This window comes from Aythya fuligula, chromosome 3, assembly GCF_009819795.1.
Source record: "Aythya fuligula isolate bAytFul2 chromosome 3, bAytFul2.pri, whole genome shotgun sequence".
Taxonomy (NCBI): Eukaryota; Metazoa; Chordata; class Aves; order Anseriformes; family Anatidae; genus Aythya; species Aythya fuligula.
This window is the reverse complement of record NC_045561.1, coordinates 17,540,433-17,568,177: the sequence shown is the minus strand read 5'-3', so window position 1 is coordinate 17,568,177 and position 27,745 is coordinate 17,540,433. Positions and strand designations below refer to the sequence as shown.

The following is a 27,745-nucleotide window of genomic DNA, read 5'->3' as shown; positions in this document are numbered from 1 at the left end:
TTCAGTTACATACCTGACATTCCTCAAGTTACGTGTAGTTCTATTGCTAAGGACTTTGTGCTGGAAGGTAATCTCCTCCTCCAAAAAAAAAAAAAATCTCCACATAGAAGAGCTCTACAGCGACTGGTAGCGTTAGAATGTTTTGTGACTGCACTGTACCATTATATTTTTTCAGAAGACAGTTTCAAGTCCATCTTACCTATTTTTTGTAACGCTTTAGGTCCAGGAACTTACCTCTGATCCCAACTCTAGATGAAAAGCATCCCCACTAAACACAGGGTAAAATGAAGTAAATGCACATCATGTTATCTTAATTACTTATTAACTGCATTTTCCTATCATCTGACCAATACAGATAAAGTACTGAAGAAAATTCAAGATAAAGCCAGTACTGCTGCAAGTTCTGTTGCTGTGACTGCTTCTAAGAGAAAAATTTACCAAGGGAGAATTCAGTTTCTACATAGCCCAGAGGTTGGGCTATATATAATAATATATATATAATATTATATCAATATTATAAATATATATTTGTATATAAAATATAACTAATTATTATATATTATATAGTATTATATATTGGTATCACTGATAGTGAGCAAGTAGTAGCCAGTCTTTTCACTGAGACTACACGACTTATTCTCATGACCTCTCGTGAATGTAGAACACATGTTGATTTGGGGATACTTCTGACTAGAAAGAGACTTAAAGGCTACATCTCTGATAGGCCTTTTGAGGTTTACTATAATATTTGTAAAGGATTTGGGGAACACAAAAGAAGCTGTGTGATAAGAGACTACAAGTCACACAGCCTGCTCCCCCATCTCCTCTTAGCCAAGCTGATGTTCCTTGAGGAAGAAGCCATACTGGAGTGATGTGAAACCACAGGCTGCATTCCACTTCTCTTGTCCTGGCATGTCTCCGGGCAAGGTACTACTTGGCAGCATCCCTAGGCCACTCCAATACCTTCAGCTACTGAGTCCCCTTGGGACAACAGCTATTTGCTACGTGTACTGTTTCTCTTTTTTTTGCCAGATGACAATTTAAGCGTGGCATCTCTAAAATCAGCCTTGAAAAAAAAAAAAAAAAAAAAAAAAAAGAAAAAAAGAATGAGTACTCAAAAGTAGCTCTAAAAGAAATAAAACACTCCATGGCAAGAACTCCTGACTGACACTAGCAAGATCCTGCTAAACTCAACAACACTCATACACAATGTGCAGCCAACATGACAGCCAAGGATACTCGTTATATAGAAGACAGGTATCATTAATTCCTGTTGAGATTCCATTCCCTAAGGGAACCTCTACTCCATCAAGGCTGGTAGTAGCTGTGGGATCAGGTGCAGTTTTGCCCAAGCCTAGAAGGGGAAAACATAGTAGTTAGAAATCTTGAAGGCAAATACATACTTCACACATAAAGAAACTCAGCCAGGCAAATATTACTTCACATATATGGTCAAATGCTGACCAGGAACAGAAATATCTTAAAAAGAACACAAAGGATATCGTCTAGTTACTCAACCCAGCATCCCCATGTTTACAGTAGTTGTACTCTGCTGTATTTACAGTGAAAACTGCACACTTTGCTGTTAGCTTTGGTCATACAGATCAGATGATTAAAATGGATCAGACTACACTTACAGCTTTCATATCCTAGCATGAATACGTGCACATTGTAACATTTTCAGAAAGTTTTAACAAATCAATTCTTAGTTTTTCAACTCTTCATTACAAACCTAATTTGACCTAATCATATGATTTAGCTTTTTCTCAGTGCATATTTAATTCAATTTTAGGAAACTAATTTTAAGCCTCTCAAAAACAAATAGTTTAAGCAAAGCCACTCATTACCGAACATTACCGTTTTCCTCTTTCAATCTCTGTACAGAAGATAGTTGTGATCATCATTTCTTCTGTTTGTATTAGACAACGGTCTTTTTTTTTTTTTCCAGCGCAATATACTGCTACTTCTTGGTGATAGAAATGTAAACAGCTGTTCTACCTGAACTTTTATTCTTAGCCTTTCCCTTCTCTCCAAGCTTCCAGAGCACTTTGAAAGCTGAACAGTTATTCCTCTGATCTATCAAACCCCTCACCTTTCTACTAACGTATATAGCATTGTTATGACGGAAGTAAGAAGTTGGAGAATACACATTGCTTTTTCTCGTGTTTGATCAAACGAAAGTCTCCTGCTGAACTTGAGACAGCCCTTTAACTTCAGCTTTAGTGTGCTAACTCCCATCTCAAAACACTCAAATATTGTCAGATGTAATCATAAGGCAACATTATGCAAACTCTTGAAGAACAGCAGCTACGAAATTCCTATAGTTCTTTTCACTAAGCAGAGAACCAAAAGGGGACTTTGCCATCAACAGATTACCAGTGACAACTGCTAATACTTACCTTTCACACTGTGTTTTCCCTTAGGCAGTTTTGTTATGTGAGAAGCATTCTTTAGCTCATACCTGGATAGCACAAAGAACACACAATGGCATTTTAAATTCATCTTTAACTATCTTGGTGGAAGAAAAAAAACACTTCTTCAAGCTGAAGTGTATTGTGAGTTAAATTCTACTCTTCCGAAATTCAGAGGCCTTTCATCTTTGTCTCTGTGTTGAATTTTAATGATACTGGCATTTAAGACAAGATTCGAGACTTGCAACATGTTCCCCCTTCCCTCCCACAAGTTCTTATTTGAAGAAAAAAACATCTTAATTTTAAAGAAATACAAAGTGCTCTTTTTTCACACTGAAGAGGCTTGCAATTTTAACATTAACTTCTATCACGGCACCTTAAGTAAGGAAATGCTGTTCATCAGTTACTTACATGTTTCCAAGCGCAACTTCTCCCAGTAGTATTAACCCGATGGGATCAGCTTGAGATGTGTGACAGTAGTTAGCACTCTTGGATACCATGTCTGCAAAATAGATGCCTTTCCCAAACATGTAGCCAGTCTGCAAACAACAAAGGAGGGGGAATAAAAAAAATTGAGACGTTAATAAAGGTAGCATTGAAACCACCTGGCTGGGCTCCCAGGAGAGCACAGCTGCACCTCTAGCTCTTGTAGACACTGTCCAGCAACCTGCTCTGGACACCCAGTGTTGTTGTTCTGCTCAGAGATCACATTGGGTACTTCCCACAGAAATTCTCCTATCTAGGTTCTGACAGTCACCATCTCTGGGAGGCAGCTAGAGAAGTTTAACATACCACAGGAGCTTCAGGGGGAGCTATCCGGAGACCCTGTGAGAGGATACCAGCGAAGTTGGTGGTGCGGGAGCCATGCCACAGCAGCTGGCGGTTATGGAGCTGCTTAAAGGGCTTGTAGCGCTGACTCTCTCCTTCGCGCTCAATCCTGAAGATCTTCAATTCAAGATGGGATAGGAGAAAAAGAAAGAACAAGTAAATAAACCATTGCCTGCATGCAAGTAATCAGATTAAAAATTGCCCAGTCTAGAATATACACCAATCAGCTATGAAAAACTATCTACATGGCTTTCAGTATTTGCAGCTTGCTATGTCATGTTAGCAAAAGTAGCAGCCTTGATCACACAGTCAGTGTTATTAATTATTTCTCCAGCCTACCTTCGACATTTTCCTGAGACCATAGTTTTCTGAAAAATCATTTAAGGAACCAAGGCTTAGTTTCAGAAGATTATTATTTTTTTATGAAGCAAATTAAAATGAAATAGAAGCACCTCAGTAAGCTTAGATTTATCTCTGCCTAAACTTTTGCTAATCTATTAAATACCAATTGGTCTATCAAACTACGCCTTCCAGAAGGGAAACAAGATAAGGTACTCAAAGAGAAACCACAAACAAATTGGTAGGCTCATAGATGCCAGTCTTCACAAACTAAAAACACAGTATTGCCACACTTACATCCACAACTTTGAGGTCATATGCATTGTGAGTAGCAGCATGGGTATTTTTCACATATTGTTTAATAATCTTGGCTTCCTCTGAATCTTTGTCAACAACCTGAAAAGAGGCAAATGAGAAGTTTCTTTAGAATATAAATTAGTAGGCTTCTTATAAGATGAGGACACCCACCCTACGCTTGCAACTCCCCATTTTATCATTTGTGATTTTTTTTTCCTACATAGAGAAGATACACTGATATACAGAGAGCACTTAAGCAGAGAATGGCTGACGGGTGAAGTGGGAAGGCAGCTCTGGAAGTCTACATGACTTCCAATAGCCCTGCTCAAAGCAGGGTCAGCTGTAGCAGGTTGCCAAGGGCTGACTCCAGTTACGCTTTGAAGATCTCCAAGGATGGAGCCTCAACAGCCTCTCCGGGCAACCTTTTCTGGTGTTTGACCACCTTTGCTGTAAAAAAAAGTTTAAATGGAATTTCCTGTATTTCAATTTGTTCCCATTGCCTCTCATGCTGTCAGTGGATTCCCTGTCTTTTCTACTCTCTTCCACAACCTATTATTTATACACATTGGTAAGATACCCATCAAACCTTCTTTCCTACAGGTTAAAAAGCATAAGCTCTCTTAGTATCACCTTGTGCAACACATGTTCTAGTCCCTTAACCATCTCAGTGGCCCTTACTGAACTCATACCAATACATCTGTCCACTTAAAAAGTTTACTTGATCTGTTGCACTCCAAACCAACAAGATGTCAGGTTGCATTCCTGGTCACTCATTTCCTTTACCTTAATATCAGTTCGGAGCTTTTCGTAGTTGATGTCAATTGGGTCTTTATCTCCATCTTCATTTCCACCTCTTAGAAGGCTGTAGGCAACCTCAATATCAAGCAAGTTGTCCAACATCTGCACTTTAGCCTGAATAATTTAAAGAGTTTTTTTTATTTGTGCCCTTGCAACGTTCAGAATATCTCTGCAATACCCCCAAATTATAAAAACGTATGTGAAGCACATGCCAGGCACTGGCACCTAACAAGACCGCCTTTTACATATGTACATGAAAATGTATTTATGGATATTCACGCACACATAAAAATAGATCACGATATAGAACATACCTCCTGATACCTTATATCTGTGTGTATAAATACGCGGATTATATATATGTGCACATATACAAAAAAGATATTCTGAAAAAAACCTCAAGCTTAACCTCATGCTTTTGTGAGGTTAAAACAAATCTTCAAACCTCAAAAAGTTTCTGCGTTAGATGTCTGGTATTAGATCTGTTGCCTGCAAACAGCGTATTGTTTCTTATCATTACCTGAATGTATTCTAAGTTATTTAGGAGAGGTGGTTTCTTCATCCCGAAGTCATGAGGAATCAGAGTATAGAAGCGGTTGGAGAGATCCAAGATCTGAGATTCAGAACCATTGTCAGAAACTGCCTACACAAGAAAACAAGCATTAAAGAAAATTATCAAGCATGGCAGAATAAGGCTCCATAGCAACAGACACACACAGTATACTTGAGAACTAATAAATAGAAGCAGCAATAGAAATCATGTTAATGTTGAACTCCCACAGGAGTAAAAGGGGCAATTGTATGTAATCAGTTTGCATGTAGTAAGTCGCTGTATCTACCTAGAAATATACAGAACTTCTGGTATTAGAAAAATCTAATAGGGACTATTTTGCTTTCCAGAAAACAAAGTCTACATGTGGAAGGTATGTGTGCACACGCTCAGCTAGGTACTCTAGCAATTGAAATAACTTCTTGTATCTATGCTTTCCCAAGGAGTCCATGACAAAAAAAGAAAAGGGGGTATGCTGATACACTTTTGCAAGCTGTTCAGGAAATACTATGCAGTGATTCTTAGAACGGTCCAGATAAATGTGTAAATATTCTTCTGATTCAACCAGACATTTATTCTCATAGTCAGACTCCTCTGGGGTGAAAACTCCAGCTCACTGCTAGACCAAGATACCAGTTTAATTTGCTCCACTGTCATTTATGTCAACAGCAAGTCTGTCTCAGCCTGAATTTTGTGCTAGAAAAGCTAGAAAGATACCTATCTATATACTACCTAAACATTTACAGTAGTGAAGAGAACTAGTTACCCATGGAAACCACATCATCTTCTTTACCTAGAAACACCTCAGATCTTTTCCTAAATCACTAATAATTTCACTTTCAACAAAAAGGCTTTCCCCTTTTATTTTAAGATAGATGCAACCTCTTTCCGTTACCTTTTAAGCTATAGACTAGGAAAGAAACCACACACACTCATACACCCCTCAGCATTCACCCCACTCCAAGCTCAGAACTCTTGCTCTAACATCTCTTTCACGCTCACCTGCTGAACCTCATTAAGGATGGAGTATGCGCTCTGGATCTGTCGCTTGCTCAGTTTTCCCAGTGGCATCTTCTGCAGGTCAATCTGATGAAGATTTAAACAATTAAAACAGGATTGCACGACACTGAAACCATTGCAACACAGTCAAATATGAAGAGGTTACAAGATACTTCATATTCATTGTTGAAAAACAAAACAAAAAGAAACAAAGTTAAGAGTGATGTCTTAGCTATTGATTTATTTCATATGTTGCTGTTGCTTTTGTATTGATGGATCTTGGGAGAGTTTCACATTTGCATTAAATGCTTGCATAATTAAGGACTGTCTGAATACAAAAGCACGTATCAAAAGTTGACTCCAATGGAGTTGTTTACAAAGGTTATACAAATCCCCTCTGGGCTCTTGACAGTACTCACTATACATCCTGCAGATCAAACTAGCATTTACTTAATCTGATGGGTTTAAAATTCAGCTCAAAGACACAAGATCCAATGAAACCATGTACTACCTGGATAAGCTGTACATTATTGACTCATTACAAAGCTAGGAAACCCAGCTGTATGAAAATCTTCTCTGCAAGCTGAACTCGAAAGGCTCTTCTAACACACAGAGATTAGTTTGAAAGCCTTATGGTGATTTTTTTTTTTTTAATAGAGATTTTTAAGGATATACTTCTAGTTGCAGCTACACATACATATAGTCAGGGACTAAGAAAAGCCAAGACGGACTGCAGAAAGAGAAGAAAGGCTTCAAAACTGATCATGTCTTGGGAACACACTTGAGATTAATACTGCCAGGTGCACTGAGGGTGACAGCACAGATCAAAGTATGGGAAAAAAAGGGTATCATTAGAACAAGTGAGAAATAAAACAACAACAACAAAAAATAGAGCTTGGCCCAGTTCAAAAGGGGATCTGGACTTTGACAAGGCAATTCATTAATGCTTGTATCAACTGGCAACACTTCAAGTCTGAGCTGCATGCTCGTTTGCATGCTAAATTAGTGGCAGCATTGCCCAAAAAATCTGGTTTACCCCTTATAACAAAGACCACACCTATGTTTTAAAAGCTGTGTGCATAAAAACTAAATTACTATTTCCAGTGCTTGGCAAATTCTGGTCAGACTTCTGCGCTTCTTTTAAGGCTGATCTAAAACTGACACTTATTTCTGGCAAGCATGATGCACCCTGGATTGCAAAGATCTTGCTTCTGGCTGTGTAAGTGCAAATAAGTAGAGAAAGAAAGGTTAGAAGTGAAAAACATGAATGCGTATGGTCACCTCAAATTCCACCATTGCTTTCTTCATGCTCTCCACATCAAAGATCATCTTAATAAGGTCTTGGATTGGCTTAGCAAGTTTTGATTTAGTCCCAGCACCCACTGTGAGTTTCTTGACAGCTTCTTCATCCTGGGAAGAAGAAATAGTATTAGAAATAGCAAAGTCACAAAGGATAAAGGTGATACACTGGCTGCCATGGTAACAAATTAAACTCAGTTTAGTGTATGCATGCTATTATTAGACTGAAATTCGTAGGGAGTGTGGGACACTGCTCTGACATTCTGGAGCAAAGTGGCTTCAAAAATCCACTTATTCAGTAACTTAGCAGACCTTACTTCATGAGGGAGAATTGTGAAAGGTAGAATTGTAGAATCAAGGAACTGCACGCTGTGTGCATCTCTGGTTTACCTCAAGGAAGAGGTCATTTACTTTTTCTGGAAGCTTTCTGCTACATAAAGACCTTGATATGAAAAAAAGACTGTTTACTTCATTGTTTTATGACAAAATACAGAGGTAATAATTAATTTCACTAAGTTCTTATAATAAAAACTGTCATAGATGAGTATAGGAATCATCAGTTAGCCACAATACCATCTAGGTACTTTCATGGATAGAGCATTTCACCAATAAAGCATCTGCCAGATGCTACAGCGTCACTGTACACTGCAGTGTAACAGACAGTTGCTGCAATATTCAAATTTCCAGAAATAAAGCTAAGCATTGGGTGCTTCATAGTGAAAGAAGTCATCCAGTAATGTGGCCACAGAAAAATGTAATGTCTTGAAAACAGGTCCTCTAATGTCTTTATAGCTATTAAACAGCATTCAACTATGTCATCTGAAAATAGTTTAAGTTATAGGTAAATCTTTAAATAAAGACACAAACCCCAATGGGCAGGAGAAATAGAATTCTGATTTTGCTTAGCTGTCTAAATAGCCAAATCCTACTGACACCGAGTGATTTCTCTCAGTCTGCTCAATATCTGCACTAGGCATAGTGCTGCATAAGATTTGCTTCACCATTTGGGAGGATTTTGGATGCAGAAGACAGATGAGAAGTCTCTATTTAAATAAAAGAAAATGGTATTTTCAGACAAGGGAGTATGTGAACTGACTGCTCATTTAATGTCAAATTAACATCTGTAAAATTACAAAGAGTAAACAAGAATAATTGCTAAACAAACTTCAGTGTTGACAACAGAAAACAGACTAGTTTACCAACACATCTACTTTAATCTTTACACACGACTGCTCTCATTTGATCTACAGCTCTACAGCTCTATTCCTCTAGTGGAAAGAATAGGCACTAGTTACTTTACTAACAAAGTGAACTGACCAAGCAGTAAGAATCTCAGTATCCCCCTGACTGGACACTTTTTCATACAACGCTATTAAAATATATATATTTGAACATACCCATAACAGTACACACAGTAGCATGTATTTGTCCTCCCAGTGGTCTCCCTATGCTTATATGAATAACCCTTGCAATGAAAACATCTGCGCTTCATTCCTCAAATTTGTTAAAGTGTAAATGATCCAACAGGAAGCACGTTACAGGAAAGCAGCTGAGCAATGCTCCAGCTGGCACAGGGACATTTCAGAGTTACCTGTCCATAATCGATTTCCAGTGGGTAGAATTTTTTGGGATATTTAGTGAAGTTCTTCGAATGCCACGAATTGCCGGTTTTCTCTTCATACAAGTTAAGGAAGTGTTCAACAGCATCTTCTTTTGATGGCATCTGCTCCAGCTTGTTACTCCCAATTACAGTGCCCACACGACCCCAGGATCTAAACACCCAGTACCTACAGAAGTGAAACATGAGAAAAAAAACAACAGATATAAGATTTCTGACTCTAGATCTCAGTACGATTTAAACCGATTCTGCAACAATCATACAACTGTGAATCAGCCATTTCCATACCATGAATTTAAGGGGAGACATTCTGCAGGAGAGCAGCAGAAGAGCCACCACAGAGCATATGTCCAAAAACTGGCGTAATAAACACCCACTGTAAACAGACCAGATGTACACTCCTGAAGACAAATGCACGCACAGGCGAAGAAAAAAAAAAAAGGCTATCACCGCTTCAGTCAATGCTTCATAAATACACATCTTCAGACTTCTGGGGTGTATTTGAAAAACAAACACCATGCACTTTTAAGCCTATGACTCAAAATCCTAGAATTCAGATTCCCATTTCTCAAATAAACAATTCAAGTACATGTTTGTATTATCGATACCAACTTGTGTAAGCTTATGTATTATTTACAGGGATACAATCAAGCAAACATTCCAATTTGTCAGGTGCAAAACGCGGTGCTGAGATCCCTCCATGTACCAATCACAGATCCAGGTACAAACGCCAAATGCAGGAGCCAGCAAGAAAAGCTTACAATGAACAAGGTAGAGTACAAATAAATCCAGAAATGAACCAGGTTTGTTGCTGACAGCTATTAACTCCTCCAGATTTCTGTGCATCCTTTGCATGCTTGTGGGCACAATTCCACTTCAAAGAAGCCTCTCCACTTCTTTATTTGTTGTCAGAAATACAACCCCTGGACAGCTCTGCCACATGCCTGATGAGACTGGAAAGCTAAACGCATTATCACCCCCTGACCATTTCAATGCATTTTGCTAAGCAGCAGCACACTCAATTCAGGAATACGCTGTGGTGGAACAGGCAGAATCTGGTTTTGTTTCCCAGAATTACAGCTCTACAATTAGAAGACAAAAGTAAGTTGGAGAATATGGGAGAGATTCCCGCAGACTTCATGCACGTGGTCTTAGATGTTAAAACAGAAGAACCTTCTCCTGTATTTTTAAGGGCAGCCATGAATCACAGAGCAGCACGGCCCTCCTGTTAGTCAGTTAATCTAGACCTGAGAAGGTTCTTATTGTATGAGCCTCACTTCTCCTAGGATGCAAGAATGAATGCTTCCAGAAACAATTCAGCAACCTTTATTACTTCCCAACTTAGGTTTTGTCAACACCACAAAGAATCATAGAATCATAGAATATCCTGAGTTGGAAGGGACCCTTAAGGATCATCAAGTCCAACTCTTGACACCGCACAGGTCTACCCAAAAGTTCAGACCATGTGCCTAAGTTCACAGTCCAATCTCTTCTTAAATTCAGACAGGCTCGGTGCAGTGACCACTTCCCTGGGGAGCCTGTTCCAGTGTGCAACCACCCTCTCTGTGAAGAACCCCCTCCTGATGTCAAGCCTAAATTTCCCCTGCCTCAGCTTAACGCCGTTCCCGCGGGTCCTGTCACTGGTGTTAATGGAGAAAAGGTCTCCTGCCTCTCGACACCCCCTTACGAGGAAGTTGACCCGGGTCGCAAGAATGGGAATCTTGCATGAAACGTCTCCATACAGGGCAGAAACCTTCCCTGGATGTTTGCATATCCTCAGAAAAACATTTTGCCCATTCCTTCTTTTTGTAGAAAGAAAAAATCCAGTACTTATTGGAAAAAAAGTAAACAAAGGCATTTATGGGGAAAGCTAAACTCACCTGCTCTCTCTGTCATCCTCTAGGAGCTGCAGTTTGTAATAGGAATTCGTTCCTTTCACAATATCTACTAGACCAAGAGTTGCACTGAAGATCTTTCCACCTTTTTCAAACACATGAGCAGAATCCTCCAAACCTACAGAGAAGAAAATGAGAATACAGAAGTGGTTACCATTTTAGGTTGCCTTGCTACATTCACGTTCACACAGACATTTCATTAAGTTGTATGCATTTTAACAAAACTATTGGAAAGAACAGTGATAACATGCTCATTCAAAACTACTTAAAGCATATTTCCTTTTCAACAGATAGTGAGTATACACCTTTTGATGTATTGGAAAGGACCTCAACCCTAACTTGAGAAAAAAAGAATTGTATGTTTGAGAAAGGACCATCTAAAATCTAGTATTTAACACTGCATGGCTGGCTGGAGGAATTCTCAAGAGATATAGTTTTGCAGGTGTCACACTAGAAAATGGACTGAAAAAATGAAGGCTCGTCTTGGTTGCAATATGACTTCTCACGGTGACATCTGTACACTGTAGGTTTGGAGAGCAGCACAGGTTGCCCCCCAGGTTAGAGTCTTGAGGCAGATACTCATGCCAGACCCATGGCCTCTACTGGCTAGGCTTTTATTCACTCTTCTGACAGATGCTCATGAAGCTGAGCAAGGGATATTCTTCAGTTTAAGTGATCCTTCAGAAAGCTGCACAAGAAAATCTTGGAAAATCCATCTTTAGATGTCAATTAATAGCCTTCCTTTGAAAGCATGAAAAGCTGTTTTAAAAAATCAGGTTTCCTTTTGTGGAATCCTTAATTTTTATATTAACCCTTAACTTTTATGTTAAGGACTCCAAACCCTTATCCTTTCACAGAAAAATCTATTTTGTAAACAATCACACATCCTGCGGGCTGTGGCACAGGTTCAACCATTGCAATCACTCACCAGAATCAGGATCTACTGCTGCTCCACCTTTAACTGTTAGCTTCATTTTCTTTTCAGACTTGCTAGGTCCTGCAGGAATAAGGAGTTATTTTTTTCCTACGCAGGCAACGTGGTTTAACTTGAATCAAGATACAAATTCTCAATTTGCCTAATTATGGCCTTAATCAGACTTTAAATCAGGTTCCCAGTACAAGAACACCAGCACGTCAATGATTTTTTTTTAGCTGCCTTTAGCAGCCAATTCACTGCCATCCACCCCCAGCTCCCACACAATGAAATGAAAAACAAGGTCTCCCCACATAACATCCATTTTCCTTCCTCCTGGCCCCAAACGTCAGGCTGTACCATTTTTTCACCTACACAGTAGATAAAAGTCATATTTGTGGTTGTGTTTAAATAGGATTTAAAAACCCCATCGGGAGTATGTGGGACATTCAGCCCCCTCAGAGATTCTGCTGCCGTGAAATAGTTTGGCAATAACACACCCAGTTGAGTGATAGAAACCAAAAGCTTAGGGAATATGGAAAAGAATGGGTTCTGAAGATAGGTTCCGAGCAGATCTAATGGCTTTCTTCACTTTGCAGCATGAATAATGCAAACTTGCTCGGCAGTCATAAGGAATGCCACTGGTGTTGGATTTTTCCTTCCTTCATTAAAAAAAATAAAATACATTCTATACTCACTACAAGACACCATTGCTTTGGGCTCCAGCATTTTCTCACGTGTGAGCACCCCTGGTGGGGGTGGTCACAGTAGTGTCTGTCACAATTTAGTGCTCCAGCAGCTCCTTGAAGCTGCAACAGCGACCCAGACTGGCAGAGAAAGTGTTTTGGGGAAGAGTTCAGACTGATGTCAGGGAGCCTGTGCACGTATAGGATGAAAGATCTCTGAAGCCAGACTGACCTAGGACAAATGACAGCCAGTTCAGGAGACAGCTTCCTGTTTACTTAAAGCTAGTCTTGTCCCAAGGCTTGATTATTTAAATTTCTTATGAGAAAAAAAAAGTCAGAGAACTCTAGCAAAACACGAGGCTGGACTACACCCAGGTTTGTTTTGTGCACACACACAGCATTAAACAGGCCCCTGGAGAAACAACTGCATTGTTCATCACCTTGTTCTTCTTTGACCTTCCCAGCACTCTTCGTATGCTGGGGCTTGCTGCATTTCCCATCCACGGCCACCTCGTGGTGCTCCATTTTTATCTCTGCACCCCAAGGTGAAATTGCATGGATAGAAAGAAGCTCCTGAAAGCTCTTGCTGGAGGATTTCACGTCCTGAAGAAATGCCTCTGAGACCACGCGGACTTTGGCCTCCTTCACTTCTTCCATCTTCTTGCTCATTTTCTCCAAATCCTCTGAATAAGCAGGGTGGGGAAGGGAGAGACAAAAATAAATCAATGAGGTTTTAGACTTTAGCCCCTACCTCTGGCCATGATTCAGGGCTCCAAAGCTTTGAGGAAATACATTTCCACAACGTTCAAGACCGTAGCCTGGGCTAGAGCAGGAACACTTGTGTTTTACCTGGCTGGTCCAGCTCTCCCCTTCCTAGAGCTGGGCTGGGGCTGCCCTCTTGGGCATCCTACCAGGTGGGAGCAGATCTCCTACCTCAGCACCCAGTTTGGAGGTCAACACCAACAGGGAGCAAGAGCTGTCTCCAGAGAAAACACTGCCCTCAAGCGCCCACAGTCAACTCCACAGCTTCTCCAAGGCAAGGGTGGCTTCTCCGAGGTTAGAGTCCCCAGCACTGTCAGTCCACCAACACTGGCTCGCACACCACCACGCTCTGCACAGGGATCTGAGCTTCAGCTGCTGCAAACCCAACAGAGCCTCATGGCACAACCCACAAGATTAATATACTAGGGGAGTAAAACTTAAAGAGCACACATTGTCTTTACGTTTCCAAGCACACTAAGGCAGTGTGTGCACACAAACACTCCTCCTAGCCCAAACACTAATCCAGAGAGCTCTCAGGACGTGCACCCTCTCTGATCTGCTCAGCTCTGTGAGGAGCACTACCAGAAAGCACTGCATGGCTGCTCACTCTGTGTGCTGATGCACAGCGTGGCCTTGTTAGCTGTTGTCGTCATCTTTCCTCCCAACTCCTCCACGATGTTCTTCACTTCCTCCTTGTTCTTGGACAGCTTTCCAAGAGCCAGGATCTTCATGTTGGCCAGTGGTTTGTCTAGGGGTTTGGAAACAACACAGCATGTTAGTGACAAGCACAAAGCACCCCAGACAAATAACAAACACAAATGGACAGCATCCCACACACTCGGAATGATCAGCCCAGTCAGCAGGGAGACAAGGGTCTAAACAGGCCTGACCTGTGCTAAGGCAAGTGGCAGAAGGCTTCCGTTCCCCTAGGAGGCAACAAAACCCAGCACACCCAACAAACAGAAGGCAGGAAGGATGGATATGTATGCACATTAGTTGTCTGTGTTTCCTTTTTTTAAACAAAAATAAAAATCAGTCTGCTTCAACGCTATGCTACTAGAGACTGTTCAGCTTCCCTCCTCATTTGATGCCTGGACAGCGTGAAAGCTCCTGCCTCTTCAAAAGGAAATCTGTTTTTGAAGAGTTGAAGGTTTGTGTCTCAAGCAACAGTGTTCCCACGTTACAATACATTTGAGTTTTGATCTTTCAGACAGTACAAAAGTTGTAAGTTGGCTGAATCATACAAACCCCGTAACAAGACAGAAGCAAACTGGTAACCAGCTGCTGCTCCATCACATCACAGTGTAAACTTTGATGCAACGAGCTTTGCCATGTGGGTGGACGCAAGACACAGGAAATATCTCAAAGCGTATCCCCACTTCTGAAGTGAGCGCTATTAACTCTGGTTGACCAACTGAGGTGTTTGTTCACCCACTACCACCCAAACACAAGTGAGTTAAGCTGCCAGCAAACAGACCAACCTGGGCTTAATTCTAATTAACAGATAGAATTTACTGTCATGGAACAGGTTGGAGACAGCGTATCTTTGTGCATTGCTAGTCAGTGGTTAAGACCAAATCCAAGCAGAGGATTTCAAACAACCTCTTGACCTTAAAAAGGTGACACTGGACATGGAATAAGGAGTCTGGCACAACTAAGGTCCCTGGATGTTCCCCAAGAAGTCAAGCAAGAAGGCATTTCACAGCAGATGTCACTCAGAACACAGGCCTTTAAATTTCCAATTCATCACAAACATACCAAAACATACCCAAAATGATCTGTCAGGAAACAACCAGGATCTCAAGCACATGTCCCCAGGCAACCCACCATAACAGGGTCTACCTCTGCTAGGAAGATGAAGCACATGAGACTCTGCTATGCTGTTTCTCACCACAGAATCTCAATCGCTCAGCAGTAGAACAGCAAACAGCATGCCTGGTTAGGGTTTTGATAGGAATGGCATTACACATCCTGAGCTCCACTTACCTTGGGGTGCAGAAACGGTCTCTGTCAAAGGAGCAGATGCATGTGGAGGAAGCGCAGAGTTCACAGTTGCAGCCTCTGGAGGGAATATCCTATCCTGTTTCTTACACTTAAATTTCTTGAGGTAAGGAATTTCACGAAACTCCTGGGGGATGGAAGCATAAACAGACTTTATAAACAAGTAATATTAGAAAATGTTAAGGCTAAATTGAGCACTGGTCAGATTTTGTAATTTACTGCAGATTTCTGAGATTAGGATTCATATTCAGGCAGGCAAAAACCCAGTTTACTGACTGGAAAACCAAAGCTAGAAGAAGATAAATGACTAGTTTCAAATCAAATCAGCAACATCTCTTAATGTAGTGTTACTGGGAAAAAAAAAGATGACTGTTGTGTATTAGGTGCTTAGCCCTATAGGGACATAGCTGTGACAGGACCTCCCCACTGTCACAGGGGCTCAGCAGTGCAGTGCACTCTGCCCCCTAGCATCCAACACTGACTGCTGCCTATTCAAACTCCCTGTAAGAGGAAACATCAATAAAGAAACATACTTCAGATCATCGATTTTGCAATTAATACCCACCTTTGGGATTACCCAGTCTTTCCTGTTGGGAGTCTGTGTTTTAGCAACGCACTTAGTCCAGGCAGTGATGTCCCCTGAACAGTAATACGCATCGCTCTTGAACACAAACTGCCCTTTACACTCCTCGCAGGGAAGCAGAGCTCCAAATGCCATCCCATCTGCCACTCGGTCCAAGATCTAAAGCCACGAGGAATATAAAACATGTCACAGCAGGAGCAAACTGGAAGCCCACACATTGCATTACACTGGGCTGGACAAGAAAATTACTGTAAAGGTGTTGGCACACAGACAGACTTTTCCAGTGCTTCATGTCATATGTACATTGCACATGAGCCAAGATTCTTTGCAGAATTATTTGATTTACAGTGCCTTAAACATGGCATGAAGTTTCCCCAGTCACACCACACCTGTTCACTCACATTCATGACTCACGGTATCTCCTATTTGGAGTCAGCATTCAGGAGAACTTATCTACCACACGGCCCCTGACCAGAGAGCAGCACAGGAATGGGAAAGGAGGAGATGAGATACTGCATCTGAGCACAAGAACGTAGGTGGGAATGTAGGCTCACACAAATCCCAGTCTTCCTGCCTTGAGATTTTCTTGACCATTTTGAGTCTAGACAGTTCCCATCCCATCCATGTGGATGCAGGTCCACATCTTTCTTGTGCTGGGGGCCCCAAACCTGGTTGCAGCACTCCAGGTGGGGCCCCACACGGTCAGAGTAGAGGGTGACAATCACCTCCCTCACCCCGCTGGTCACGCATCTTTTGATGCGGCCTGGGACACAGCTGGCCTTCCAAGGCCAGCGACAAAAACAGGGAGCAGCTGGGACACAGCAGAAAAACAGCACATCACTGAGACCAAAACATTTAATTCAGCATCAGACACCACCATGCAGTGCCTTCACAAGCCCATGTAATAGCAATATCATCAGAGTCCTGGGACAAAAGGCCTGGGGTTTGCACTTTTTTTTTCTTTCTGAAATTTTCTGTTAGGAACATGTTGCATTCTTGTGGACTTTGCAGCAGTATCAGTGTGGGTTGGCTTCACTGAAGACCCAGCACACATGTAAATCGACTACTTACGGCGTTCTCCCCTGAAGGCACTTCCTGCTTGTTGGCAATCAGCAGCTCTTTCAGATCATTAGTGGAGCAGACCTTCCTCAGCTCGTCCTTGATGCCCCAGATCAGCTCTGTCTGTTCCTGTTAACAAAAGCCAGCAGCTCAGCAACCTGCAGTCAATCACTAAGAACACACCTCAAACTGCAGCGCGTGGACAAGGTTTTAGCAAGCCCATGGGATTTTAAGGTCAGCCTGGGAGACAGAGAGCAACAAGAAGCTTTGCCAAAGGGGAGAATCACACATTTTACCCAAACAGCTAGAACAGATTTTTAAAGCCACTGCACTGCAGCTCTGCTTTGTCTGGACACCAAGTACAGTCTCTCTCCAGCTGCCACAGCTCTTCAGTTAGGGCCTGACACTACACTCTTCTAACAAGGCAGTCTGTAGGATCTGATCAGCTAAAACTCACCTTCAGCTGTTTTTCCTGCTTTGATTCCTTCTCTTTCTCTTTTTTCTGCTTCTTTTTCACAGTCACATTTCCATCTACCTCCTCTCCTTTTCTCTTCCTAATAGGGAAAAAGCAAACACCACACACAAAGTTATTTTAATTTACGCTATGTTCATTTATTTAATATTTATGTTCCTAGAACTCTGTTTATTGACTGTTGATATCTGTAGAGGCTTGAATGTCCTGAGTTTTAGCAGGCAAGCCCAATTTATCAAATTCTTCGATTTTAGATTGCAAATACGTACTTGGTTCTGCAACAGCCACCTCAATCAGGTCAGGCACACTGAGCTTTTCCACAAGATAACTGTGATCTGGCAGAAGAGCACAGAAAATACTACAACACAGAGCTTCAGGCATACTCAGCCACACCTGTATTAGTTACTCCAAAGGCATAGATAAAACTTACTGTGTATACTTACACCCCTCCACATCCAAGGAGAGGTAGCAATGAAGGTTAAAGGACAGGACTATAGTGTCTTTCAGCTGAATCAACAGCTTCATTTTTCAGCTAAGACAGTGCATATTGAAATAAAGGACAGCAAATATAATACTTCTAATAAGTTAACACACTGGGAAACTTGATACTTCCCAGCTAGCTCCTCTTCAGCTTGGAATTAAGTCTGATCTCTGAAATCAGACAGGAGGAAGTTTCCACCTGTAAAGTACTCCCAGGCTGACGGTGGTTTTATGATGTACTTACTACCTTGCAGTTCTGTATGCTAAAATATACCATTATTAGCTGGGCCCTTAGAGCTGCACAGGGAGAAGTTACAGAAAACGGCAGTCAAGAAAGACAAGGAAGCCAAATGAAAGCCAGGGGATTTTGGCAGACTTCTGAAGAACGAGAGACCTCAGAGGAAGATCATTTATGTTTCCAGACTTCTGTCATCCCCTTGGTCTGTGTGGCTTCAAAACACATTGGTGTCAACAAATCATCTCAGTGCATGTTCTCACTGTGAGGAAATAAAGTGAAATTTTATCCCATTTGAGCCAGGATGGACCTGGCACTTGAGGCACAATATGAGCACAGCTTCGATAACTTGCACTTCATTTTGACAGAGCTGCTATTCTTTAGAAACATCAGCCAGGAGTCTTTTTAAGTATGCAAATTCTAACTTTATAAGCTGCGGCTGATGGTTAAGTCGCAGTTAATATTCTCAGTTGCCCTCCACAATTTTCAACACTTCATCTTCTAGTGCTTTGCTACTGTTAAGATAAACTTAGTACAACAGCTTATTAGCTATAAGGCTGCAGGAGGATGTTGAAAGGTGCTCCCTGAGGACTTATCCGCGAAGGACCTGCAAGTTCTAGGAAAAGTATCCTGGGCCTAAAACTGGGGCGAGTTCTCATTTCATCTGCAGTAGCTACCATAGCCCTTTGTTAGCACTTCTGGCCAAATTATGACTCAGACCGTTCTGTAAATCTCTAAGGTGCTGGGTTTGCAGAAGATCTGATCTCACAGCTGTCCCCTTGCAAGGTCCAATCGGTCAGAGCCTGGGCTGTGCTGCAAGGTTTGCTACCCCAGGGGACGCACGATGGCTACACCAGGCTAACAGCATTTGCTTGCATTTTGCAAGAAAAAGTCCATATTCTTTCTTAAATCACATAAGCAGGAACCAGTGTGGCAAGAATGGATACAGCACAAGCACAGCTGTGCCTTCAAAGGTCCCCAGACCATGCAAGTCCCCTCTTTGGCTGCAACCCCCACAAGGAGCAAGGCCAGAGCATCCACTGAAGATCACTACAGCATGAAAAACAAAGCACTCACCATGAGAGTCACAGCTCCTGAATTTTTAACCAAATCAGAAGCACACAACATAATCCGGGAAAAACACATCAGCTTGAGCACAAAGCGCCCTGTTGTACCTTCCCAAGCCAGAGGGCTTAATCATGCAAGTATTTAGGATGGGTGCCCAAGTGCTGTGTATCTGCAGTCTCTCTCCCTTGGCAGGCTGAGAGTCAGGCTGCCTCCAGCAAGCCAAGACCCATGGCTGTGTAGTAACTTGTCTCTGGAAAGAGGAAAGCCAGGACTCAAACCACTGGAAGGCAATCACCCTGCTGAGATGCCTTAGGACCAAGGGAAAGCATCCAGATCCCAGCAGGAACTTGCACTTTTGGCAGCCTCTCAGAGTTAAGGGGACAGCGGGTTGATTTTCCTGTACAGAGCAGTTGCCATACCTGATCCAGCCACCCAAACTGCAGAATGAGGAGGATCATTTGGATTGCTGAGGCATAAAGCTGCAGGCTTCCCACCTTCTCTTTTGTTCCTGGCTATGCTGAAGACTTAAAGTCTAATCATTATTTTATAGTTCGAAGAAGGGACAGGCAAAGCTGAATTCACCTCCCGTCTGCGCAGAACTGCAAGTTTTAGAACTGACAGAACAGATCCTCACTGACACACAAGCCATCAGCCACCCTTGGGACCAAATACCACGTGCTGCCAGCAGCAGCCAGGTGCTACTGTGTACGCCCTTTCTCCTGCTGGGGAAGGGGCAGTCCAGGCACTCAACACGTATGGTCCAACAGCTTGTTTAACAGGACTAGTACTTAGCATCAAATGCAGAGCACTTTTCACCTCCCTGGTAGATAGAGAACTACAAGGTCTATCCAAACTTTCAAGAGGGTGAAGAGGAAGGTGAACTGGCACGCTCTAGCCTGACCCTTCCTTACCATCTACTGTCTTTCACATTCTCCTTACAATGAAAATGAAGAGGTAAGGACAGTCAGAGCAACCCTGAATAAAGCAAGCAGCTGGTGCAGGGAGGAGCTGGTACCCCCTTCCTTTCTCTCTGTGAAGCACTTGCAGATTGTTGCTGACCTGAGCACTTACCCTCTGCCTCAAGCTGCAGTTAATCAAGTGCTACCTGATGGCACCTCCAGAATGACACTTGGTTCCTGGCCTGAGCAGCAATTTTACTCAAGCAAGCAAGGTAGAAAACATTGCAGAAGCAGATGGCATTAAAGATCAAAGCAGGAGGGCAAAACCACATGCTCAAAACCAAAGAAGCAGAGTGAAAAGGACCAGGCAAGCTGCTACTGCCTTTCCTACACCAGTACAGGAGTGCACCATCTGCAGAGAAGCCACTGGGTAGGACACAAAGACCCTCCCTTCCCCGAGCCTGCAAAATGCTGACACTCAGGCAGGACAGCCTGCAGCCCAGGGGGTCAGCATGTCTCACCCAGCGCCAACCAAGAAAAGCCACCAGGATTCTTGCAGGAAGCTCTCCTATCTTTTCTCCCTCAGAGGGAAGAGATTTTCCCATCCTATTCTTGGTAACCCTGCTTGGTTTCACTCACCTGCAATAGAGATGTCACACCAGCACTTTTTTAGAAAGGGCTGATGGGGCAGCCCAAGTTGGAGCTTCTCTGAAGAGCACGGGCTAGACAGGCAGAAGCAGCACATGAATTTGGCTACGTCATAGCTGAATTGCAGACAACACCTGACACAAGATGTAATTTGGTTGCAGCACAGGCAGAGAGAACTTCAAAGTTCATTTTCAGGATCTCACCTACAGCAGATGCTCTAATGCTTTTTCTGCGAGAAGATGCAATTTCTGTCATTAATTTCAGTTATCTGACTGAACACACAGGATGAATGACAGGAGCTAACTGCATCTCACCCAAGCTCCTGGGCTGTTTCTTTTTTTTTGTAGGGTTTGCTTCTTCAGAACTTGTCTGCTTTCTTGGCAGGCAATCACCAGGTAGGAAGCACACCCCCACCTCTCCACTCTATTTATAGTCCCATTCATTCAGTTCATTTGACAGACAGCTACTTTTTCAACCGATTCTTACTACCCTTGGCTCAAACACACAACCCAGACAGCAGAAGAAAGGTGGTGTGGATCACAAGAGCCAGCCAGCATCCTCACAGTTGAGGGGCTTGCTCATGCAGTGCTTAGAGAGCAGAAGAGATCAGCTGTTCTGCTGCTTTGCTGGCATGAGGTCAAGGTTCACAGTACCCTACATCACCATAAGCTTTTTTCCATTGCAATTCCAGGCTTTTATTTACACAGTGACTTGGCAAACTACTCTGTGGCCTATCTTTCCAAAGCCTTAATATTTTTGCAAGTATGTGAAAACACTGTGCTTCTACTTATAGCCTGCAACACGCAGAGGGAAAGTGCCCGTGTGAAGAGGTAAGTTGGCAGGGAGTCACACAGCTCGTCTCTGCCTGAAAGGCCACAGCCTGCAGCAGCTCAGCTGAACAACCAGTTGGTGCAGGACCCAACAGGGCTCACGGGGGAGCACCAGGAGCACCCCATTTGCATGGCGCTGCAGGACCTTCCCCATGGCACCTGCACCACTGCTGAATGCTTCTGGAGCAGCTGCTTGCCAACCAAGAATAAAACATGGAAGTTGAATGGCATCCTCTTAACACCACACAGATCAGTTTACACAAGCTCCACTGTTACCTATAACCAAGGACGACACTGAGATACTTGAAAGGCTCTGAATCACGTCCACCAGCCACCCACTTACAGGACCAAAGCCAGTGTCAAGTCTTACTGGGCAGTTTCATAGTGAATCCTTATAAAAATAGAACTGAATTCAGCCTACAAAGAACATGGAAAAGCCCAACATCTTACAGACACCGTCTTTCCTGTTTGTAGAACCCAGCAATACTTTGTTTCCTTCTCCATGGAAAAAAATAATAAATCAAACACAGGCTGGTGTTATGAGGCATGATGCCAGGCAAAGTCGCTTCAAAAAACAAGTAACAGAAGCCTTCACCACCAGAAAAAGATTGAGCAAAGCTAGCAAGCCACCTGAAGGGCTTCTCTGTTAACACAACTTTTGTCAAGAGCCTCCATTCAAAATTTCAGTGCCAGGCAATACGATTTCAGTTGTACCATGAAAGATTATGCAAACAAGAACATCCAAGCGTGAAGGCAGCCAACAAGTGACATTATCAGACTCAGCATCTGTCCCAGATCAGCAGTACATAGATAAGAGATCAGATCAATTGTCTAGTAAGTGGTTAGACCAGGGAAACCGTCACTGATAACAGCATCACACAAGGAGGTCCTCATCCAGTATCCATTTGTATTAAGTACGCATTTTAGGGCTAAAAGCCCCAGATCAGTTCTGTAAGTCACAGCTGCTGGTCTCTGTGTTTCCCTCAAGGAAGTCACAAGGGCAAGCACACTACAGACTCCCAGGGATGGGGAATGGGGCTGTTGTCATTTACCTAAAGCCACAGGAGTACCACATCCTCCTACAGCTGCTCTTCTTTTAACAGAGACACAGCAATGACACAATACATTCATCACGGATGTAGGCGAAGGTAAGTAACAATGCGAATCGTTGCATTCCACACATACCCTTCGCTTTTGGTAGCTGGGAGCTGCTTCTTCAGAGTTTCTTTATCTTCAGCTTTCAGGATGCTGAAGCCAAGGAGCTGGGCGGCCCCGTATGCTGGGAGGAAACCCAGCTCCGCTCGGCGGCTCACGAAGCAGTCTGGGTGGTACCAGTTATCGATCATTCCCAGCTGGGGTTTTTCAGGATGTACCATCTTCTTGGAAATCCGAATCTGTCCCTAGAGCAGGGTAAAGAGACAAAGCAACTGTTAGGCCGTTCCGGAAAGAGCAGGATATTAGTAAGCTCATTACTAAGCTGATGCTTCCTAAACACCTGCGAAATGCCTGCAGCTATTGCTCAAGCCCTTCCCTACAGTCCCTCTGCTTCCACTAATATTCTTTCTAGGTTGGAAAAAACACGTCCTTTAAGTAATTTTCTGTTCAAAAACCGTTCAAAACAGGTAATCATGTAGTCTTTACTCCTCCAACTCCCTGACCGCCAGTTAACTTAAACAAGCAAAGATCACATCGCCAAACCCCATGCAGGCAACTCTGAATAATTAGTTTACATTCCTTACCAGTCAAACATCAGTGCTAGCACTACCTAACCCCCTCTAACTGCAAATTACTTTTCAGATGCCCAAAAAGCAGTCGTTTTATGTACTTTCAGACTGCAATACTTCACACTCCAATAAGGAAACATTTACGCTCCAGCCACCAACCTTTCTGCAGACAGAGGTATATCAGCACTGCTGTTTGACCCTCATCAACTTTACCAAACTGGCAGGTTTATTTTCACCTATCACAAGCTCACAGCTTCATCTCACCAACTGCCTTTAAAAGCAGGCTAATGAAACACGCTGAAATATAGGGCAGCACCGTTAATTAGTTGCATCGCTGTTTTTGTCTGCTTCAGTGGAGCCAATGCAGATGCTCTGCACACAAAGGAGGAGGAAGAGGCTTACACCTTTGCAGTGCTTCGACAGGCAGAAGACACCTGTCTCTTCCTACCAAAAATACTGGCAAGCAGCGTTTCAGCCCGCTCAAAAGCTCAAGCGAAAGGAAGCGTTGGCAGGTCTAAAGCCCAAGCTCCAATGCCTGAAAGATGCCTTTGTTGTCAGCTGTCCTGGACACAGCTGCTTCTCAAACACAGAAATGCAGCTCCAAGTGCTCTCCATATGCAAAACGGACAGGAAGCAATTAAAAAAGCCACTGCTGGAATTGGGACTGGTGGGAGAAAAGACAAGAAATGGAGAACTAAAGAAAATCTTACTTTTTCTATTTTCTGTTCACAGCCTTTGCAAGTGCTCCTGTTAGACTTTGCATATTCTGCAGCAAAGTCATTCAGGCTCTTCTCAGCCTTGCCACCTCCTTCCTGGTCCCCTCCTTTTCCTGGAGAACAAAGGCAAACACAGAGCGCAGCTTCAAATGTGATCCTCCCCCACTTTTACAAAAAATCTCCTCTATGCCAGATCGTTAGCAGTCTGCATTAGTAAACCTCTGCACTTCAGCAGTTCGTCTATCAAGAATCTTCATTCAGAGCAAGATAAACAGTCCACGCTTAAAAGCATTGTTAAAATAGGAATATTTCTTTAAGCCACTGAGTAGCAATTGTACAGGATTGCACCTTTGGAAGTCTTTAAAAAAATCACTAAGTAAGCACAGAGCTGACACCTTTTACCTCTCTCCTGAAAGCAGTGTAAAATGAAGTCTTACTAAAGACCGACTGTAACAAGAGTCAGAAACATCTCTGCTTCAAAACAGATGTGTTCTAAGTGCCTTTTTTTTTTTTTTTTTTTTTTGTATTATGTTTCAACAGGCAGACATCAACCTAAAACTGCTCAGCATCCTTGGTTTACAGATTGACTCGGGGTGGTTGGTCTGGTCTGTACTTAGACCATTCTCACTCGCTCCAATTCAGTTCGTTGTGTAACAACGTCAAAGAGCTACCATAACCACACACTGCAGTGAAGACACCATCAGTACAGCGTATGACAAGAACATTCATTAATACTGGAGAACTGAAAACAAAATACAAAAGTCTTAAAAACAACAAATATTTGGTAATATGTCTGCCAACTGCCTTATTTTTTGTTTGTTTGTTTGTTTGTTTTCCTCCTTTAAGAACAGTCATACTGCCAGCGTCCTAGCCCTGGAGTGCAGTGGCACCACAGAAATTCTTCTGACATCACTTGCTAAGAGGGATGTGGCAATCAAATAACCATAATAATAGCTTGAGAAGAGAGAACGTGGTTCTAGCTAAACCTCCGAACCTCTGCATACCTCCTCCAGGGCCTCCAGTCTCAATGGCTTTCTTGATTTTCTCCTGATCTTCCCACCGAAGCTCAGGAAACCCATCAATGTCTGTGTGGGACACAATCCGAGCCCGCTTCCAGAAGCAGCTGTAGTGGTGCCAGTGAGGGACTTTGCCATCAAACATGGGTGACTAGGGAAAAAAAAGCACATTAGGCTAAGATGGAGCAACTCAGAACCAAGGCAGGGAGTGGAGGGAGATAAAATCCTGGGTAAATACAATTTATTTATTTTAAAATTAACACGTAGACATGACTTAGGAAAAGCCTAAGAAGAAAATGTAGTGTGACAGACAAGCTGCCAACTGAGAGATCTCAAAGAGCACAGGCATGGAAGGAACAGTGAGATTATCACTGGGCTCCTTAGCCTGTCCATATTTCTCAAGAAAAAAGGCAACAGCATCCACGTGGCTATACCAACCCCTAGCAGACAGGGAGGGATTTCTTCTCAGTAAGAATCAGTCCTTCTGCTGGGATGAGCAGAACAAAACAGAGGTTGTGGAGAAAGCAGCACAAGTAACAACACTTGACTTGGCTGTTCCAACCTCCTCTGAGACTCCTGCAGCAGAAGAGGCTGCTGGCCTCGCTCTGCAAGACCACCAAGCAGGACACACAGTCCCTTTGAGGACCACTTCTCAAGCAAACTGGCTCATGCCCTGAAGAAATTCCTAAGTGGGCTGCAGGAGGCAGAGGCAAAATTTGAAGGGAACGCTAGAACCCAAAGTCCTGTATCAGGACAGAACCACAACCAAAGTTTTCCCCGAACAACAGCTCTGGAGCTCTCTCTCCAGCCTCATCACGGGAGCGCTCTGCTTTGTTCTGACTCAGACACATTAGGTACCAACCTGTCACCGTTCCAGTTACCCATCAGAGCAAATAACTGTGCAGCGGTTTGGCTCTGAGCAACGCACACAAACACCTGCTGCACTAACAGCACTCAGCGTGGTATTATTATTATTACTGATGATAGAGAGTTACTGACCTAGGAAGGCATTCTACATACCACTCAGCAACTCGAGGGGTGGCTCTGAGCTGAAAAATCAAAGAGTTTCATGCAGGGGCAGCAAGGAAGCAGAAAGGCTTCAAAGATGGGAGCCCCAGTGACAACTGAACCATCAACCAGAACTGTCAAAGGACGTGCCTATTTCTTACCAGACTCTCCCCACAATCAGATTACATGGCTATCCTTTTGGCACCACAGCCACACAGCTGCCACACTGGGGTTGCTCTCAACATTCCTGGAAGTCACACACACCTCCGGCACTCAGTCACACTCTCCTGAGCTATGGGCTCACGTTTGGTGTTTTACTGGAGGACTGCTCATGGCTCTGTCCCTAACACAAAGGCTTTAGGGGCACCAGCTGGCAGTGTGCACAGAAGGGGGCAGATCTCCTTCACCACTTGAGTTGCACACCTGAAGTGCGACTTCTCTCTGTGCAGGCAATGGGATCTCCAGGCAAGCTAGACTTAGGTTTATGGAATTTCTCCCGGCACACCTCTCTCTACCACAGTTTCTTAAATAAACTATGAAAAAAAGGAGACCAATTTGCTTTCTGGCTGCACACACAGATAACAAACTGCCAAGTTCCAGGTGGAAACAAAAGTCCAAGTCATGGTGGTGCTGGAAGACCTGGGTGCCCACAGCATGCCAAACAGTGGAAGTCCCGCTTCCACGCGGAGTTCTTCAGGTAGCAATCCAAAGGAAAAGAGCAGATGCAGCAGAAACGGCTCCAGGCTGGTGGCTTGCCCCGAGTCTCCTTTCAACCCCCCCCCGCGCTATCTGCGGAGACCTCAGCGCGCTGCACGTGGCCGCCCGCAGGGGGTTCCCCGGGAGAGGAGAAAAAGGGCCCGCACACAGCGCCCTGCTGCAACACGGGCCCTCAGCCTGGGGCTGCGCTCCGCAGCGGGGCAAAAAAAAAAAGTCAAAATAAATAAATAAACAAACGAATAAATAAATAAATAAATAAATAAATAAATAAATAAAGGGATGGGGAGCGGAGAAGCGCAGCAGGGGGCGCGGGGCCCGGGGAGGAGCCCCTGAGGCGGCTCCGTGAGGGACCCCCTGAGGGACCCGGGCCCAGCCCCCGGCCCCCCGGCCCCGCTGCCCTCGGGCCGCGCCGTGCGGTACCTGCACCATGAGGGCGAGGCGCAGCGAGTCCTTGGCGATGCTCTCGCCGCACTTCTTGCAGGAGGCGCGGCCGCTCTTGGCGTACTCGGCGCGGTACGGCTTCTCCGACGGCTCCGCCATCCCTGCCCCTGCCCCTGCCGCTGCCCCTGCCCCTGCCGCTGCCTCCCGCCGCCTCACGGCCGCCCCTGCGCCAGGCACCGCGAGCCGAGCGCCGAGCGCAGCGCCCCACAGCGCAGCGCAGCCGAGCCGGGGCCCGGCCGGATCGGCCGCTCGGCCGGCGTCGCGCCGCGCCTGGCAGCGCCTCGAACCTTCCGCCTCGCCGCCTGAGGGGAGGGGGCGGGCAGGCGCGGGCATGCGGCGGGAGCGCGGCGCGGCCCCGCCCCTCAGTATGGCGGGAGGAGGGGGGGGGCGCTGAGGGGGCCATGTGAGGCGGCGGCTGTGAGGCGGCCGCCTCCGCTCGGCCCTTCCTCCGCC

The 27,745-nt window shown here is 43.9% G+C and overlaps 1 protein-coding gene across 1 annotated transcript in view; it reads right to left on the bottom strand.

The window, feature by feature from the left end:
* PARP1 (poly(ADP-ribose) polymerase 1) overlaps positions 1-27,427 on the bottom strand; it is a 28,641-nt gene extending 1,214 nt beyond the window's left edge. The window contains exons 1-22 of the mRNA XM_032184393.1: positions 27,272-27,427; positions 25,115-25,277; positions 24,105-24,223; positions 22,856-23,070; positions 17,496-17,592; positions 17,051-17,167; positions 15,962-16,138; positions 15,382-15,523; positions 14,003-14,143; positions 13,074-13,316; positions 11,963-12,031; positions 11,020-11,152; positions 9,113-9,308; positions 7,504-7,632; positions 6,226-6,309; positions 5,194-5,316; positions 4,659-4,787; positions 3,876-3,974; positions 3,204-3,356; positions 2,823-2,950; positions 2,400-2,461; positions 1,240-1,354 (exon numbers count right to left, since the gene is read on the bottom strand). Of these exons, the coding sequence (XP_032040284.1) occupies positions 1,240-1,354; positions 2,400-2,461; positions 2,823-2,950; positions 3,204-3,356; positions 3,876-3,974; positions 4,659-4,787; positions 5,194-5,316; positions 6,226-6,309; positions 7,504-7,632; positions 9,113-9,308; positions 11,020-11,152; positions 11,963-12,031; positions 13,074-13,316; positions 14,003-14,143; positions 15,382-15,523; positions 15,962-16,138; positions 17,051-17,167; positions 17,496-17,592; positions 22,856-23,070; positions 24,105-24,223; positions 25,115-25,277; positions 27,272-27,391 (2,954 nt within the window). The 5' untranslated portion in view covers positions 27,392-27,427. The remainder of the gene's footprint in view (positions 1-1,239; positions 1,355-2,399; positions 2,462-2,822; positions 2,951-3,203; positions 3,357-3,875; positions 3,975-4,658; positions 4,788-5,193; positions 5,317-6,225; positions 6,310-7,503; positions 7,633-9,112; positions 9,309-11,019; positions 11,153-11,962; positions 12,032-13,073; positions 13,317-14,002; positions 14,144-15,381; positions 15,524-15,961; positions 16,139-17,050; positions 17,168-17,495; positions 17,593-22,855; positions 23,071-24,104; positions 24,224-25,114; positions 25,278-27,271) is intronic.
* Positions 27,428-27,745: the final 318 nt, after the last annotated feature.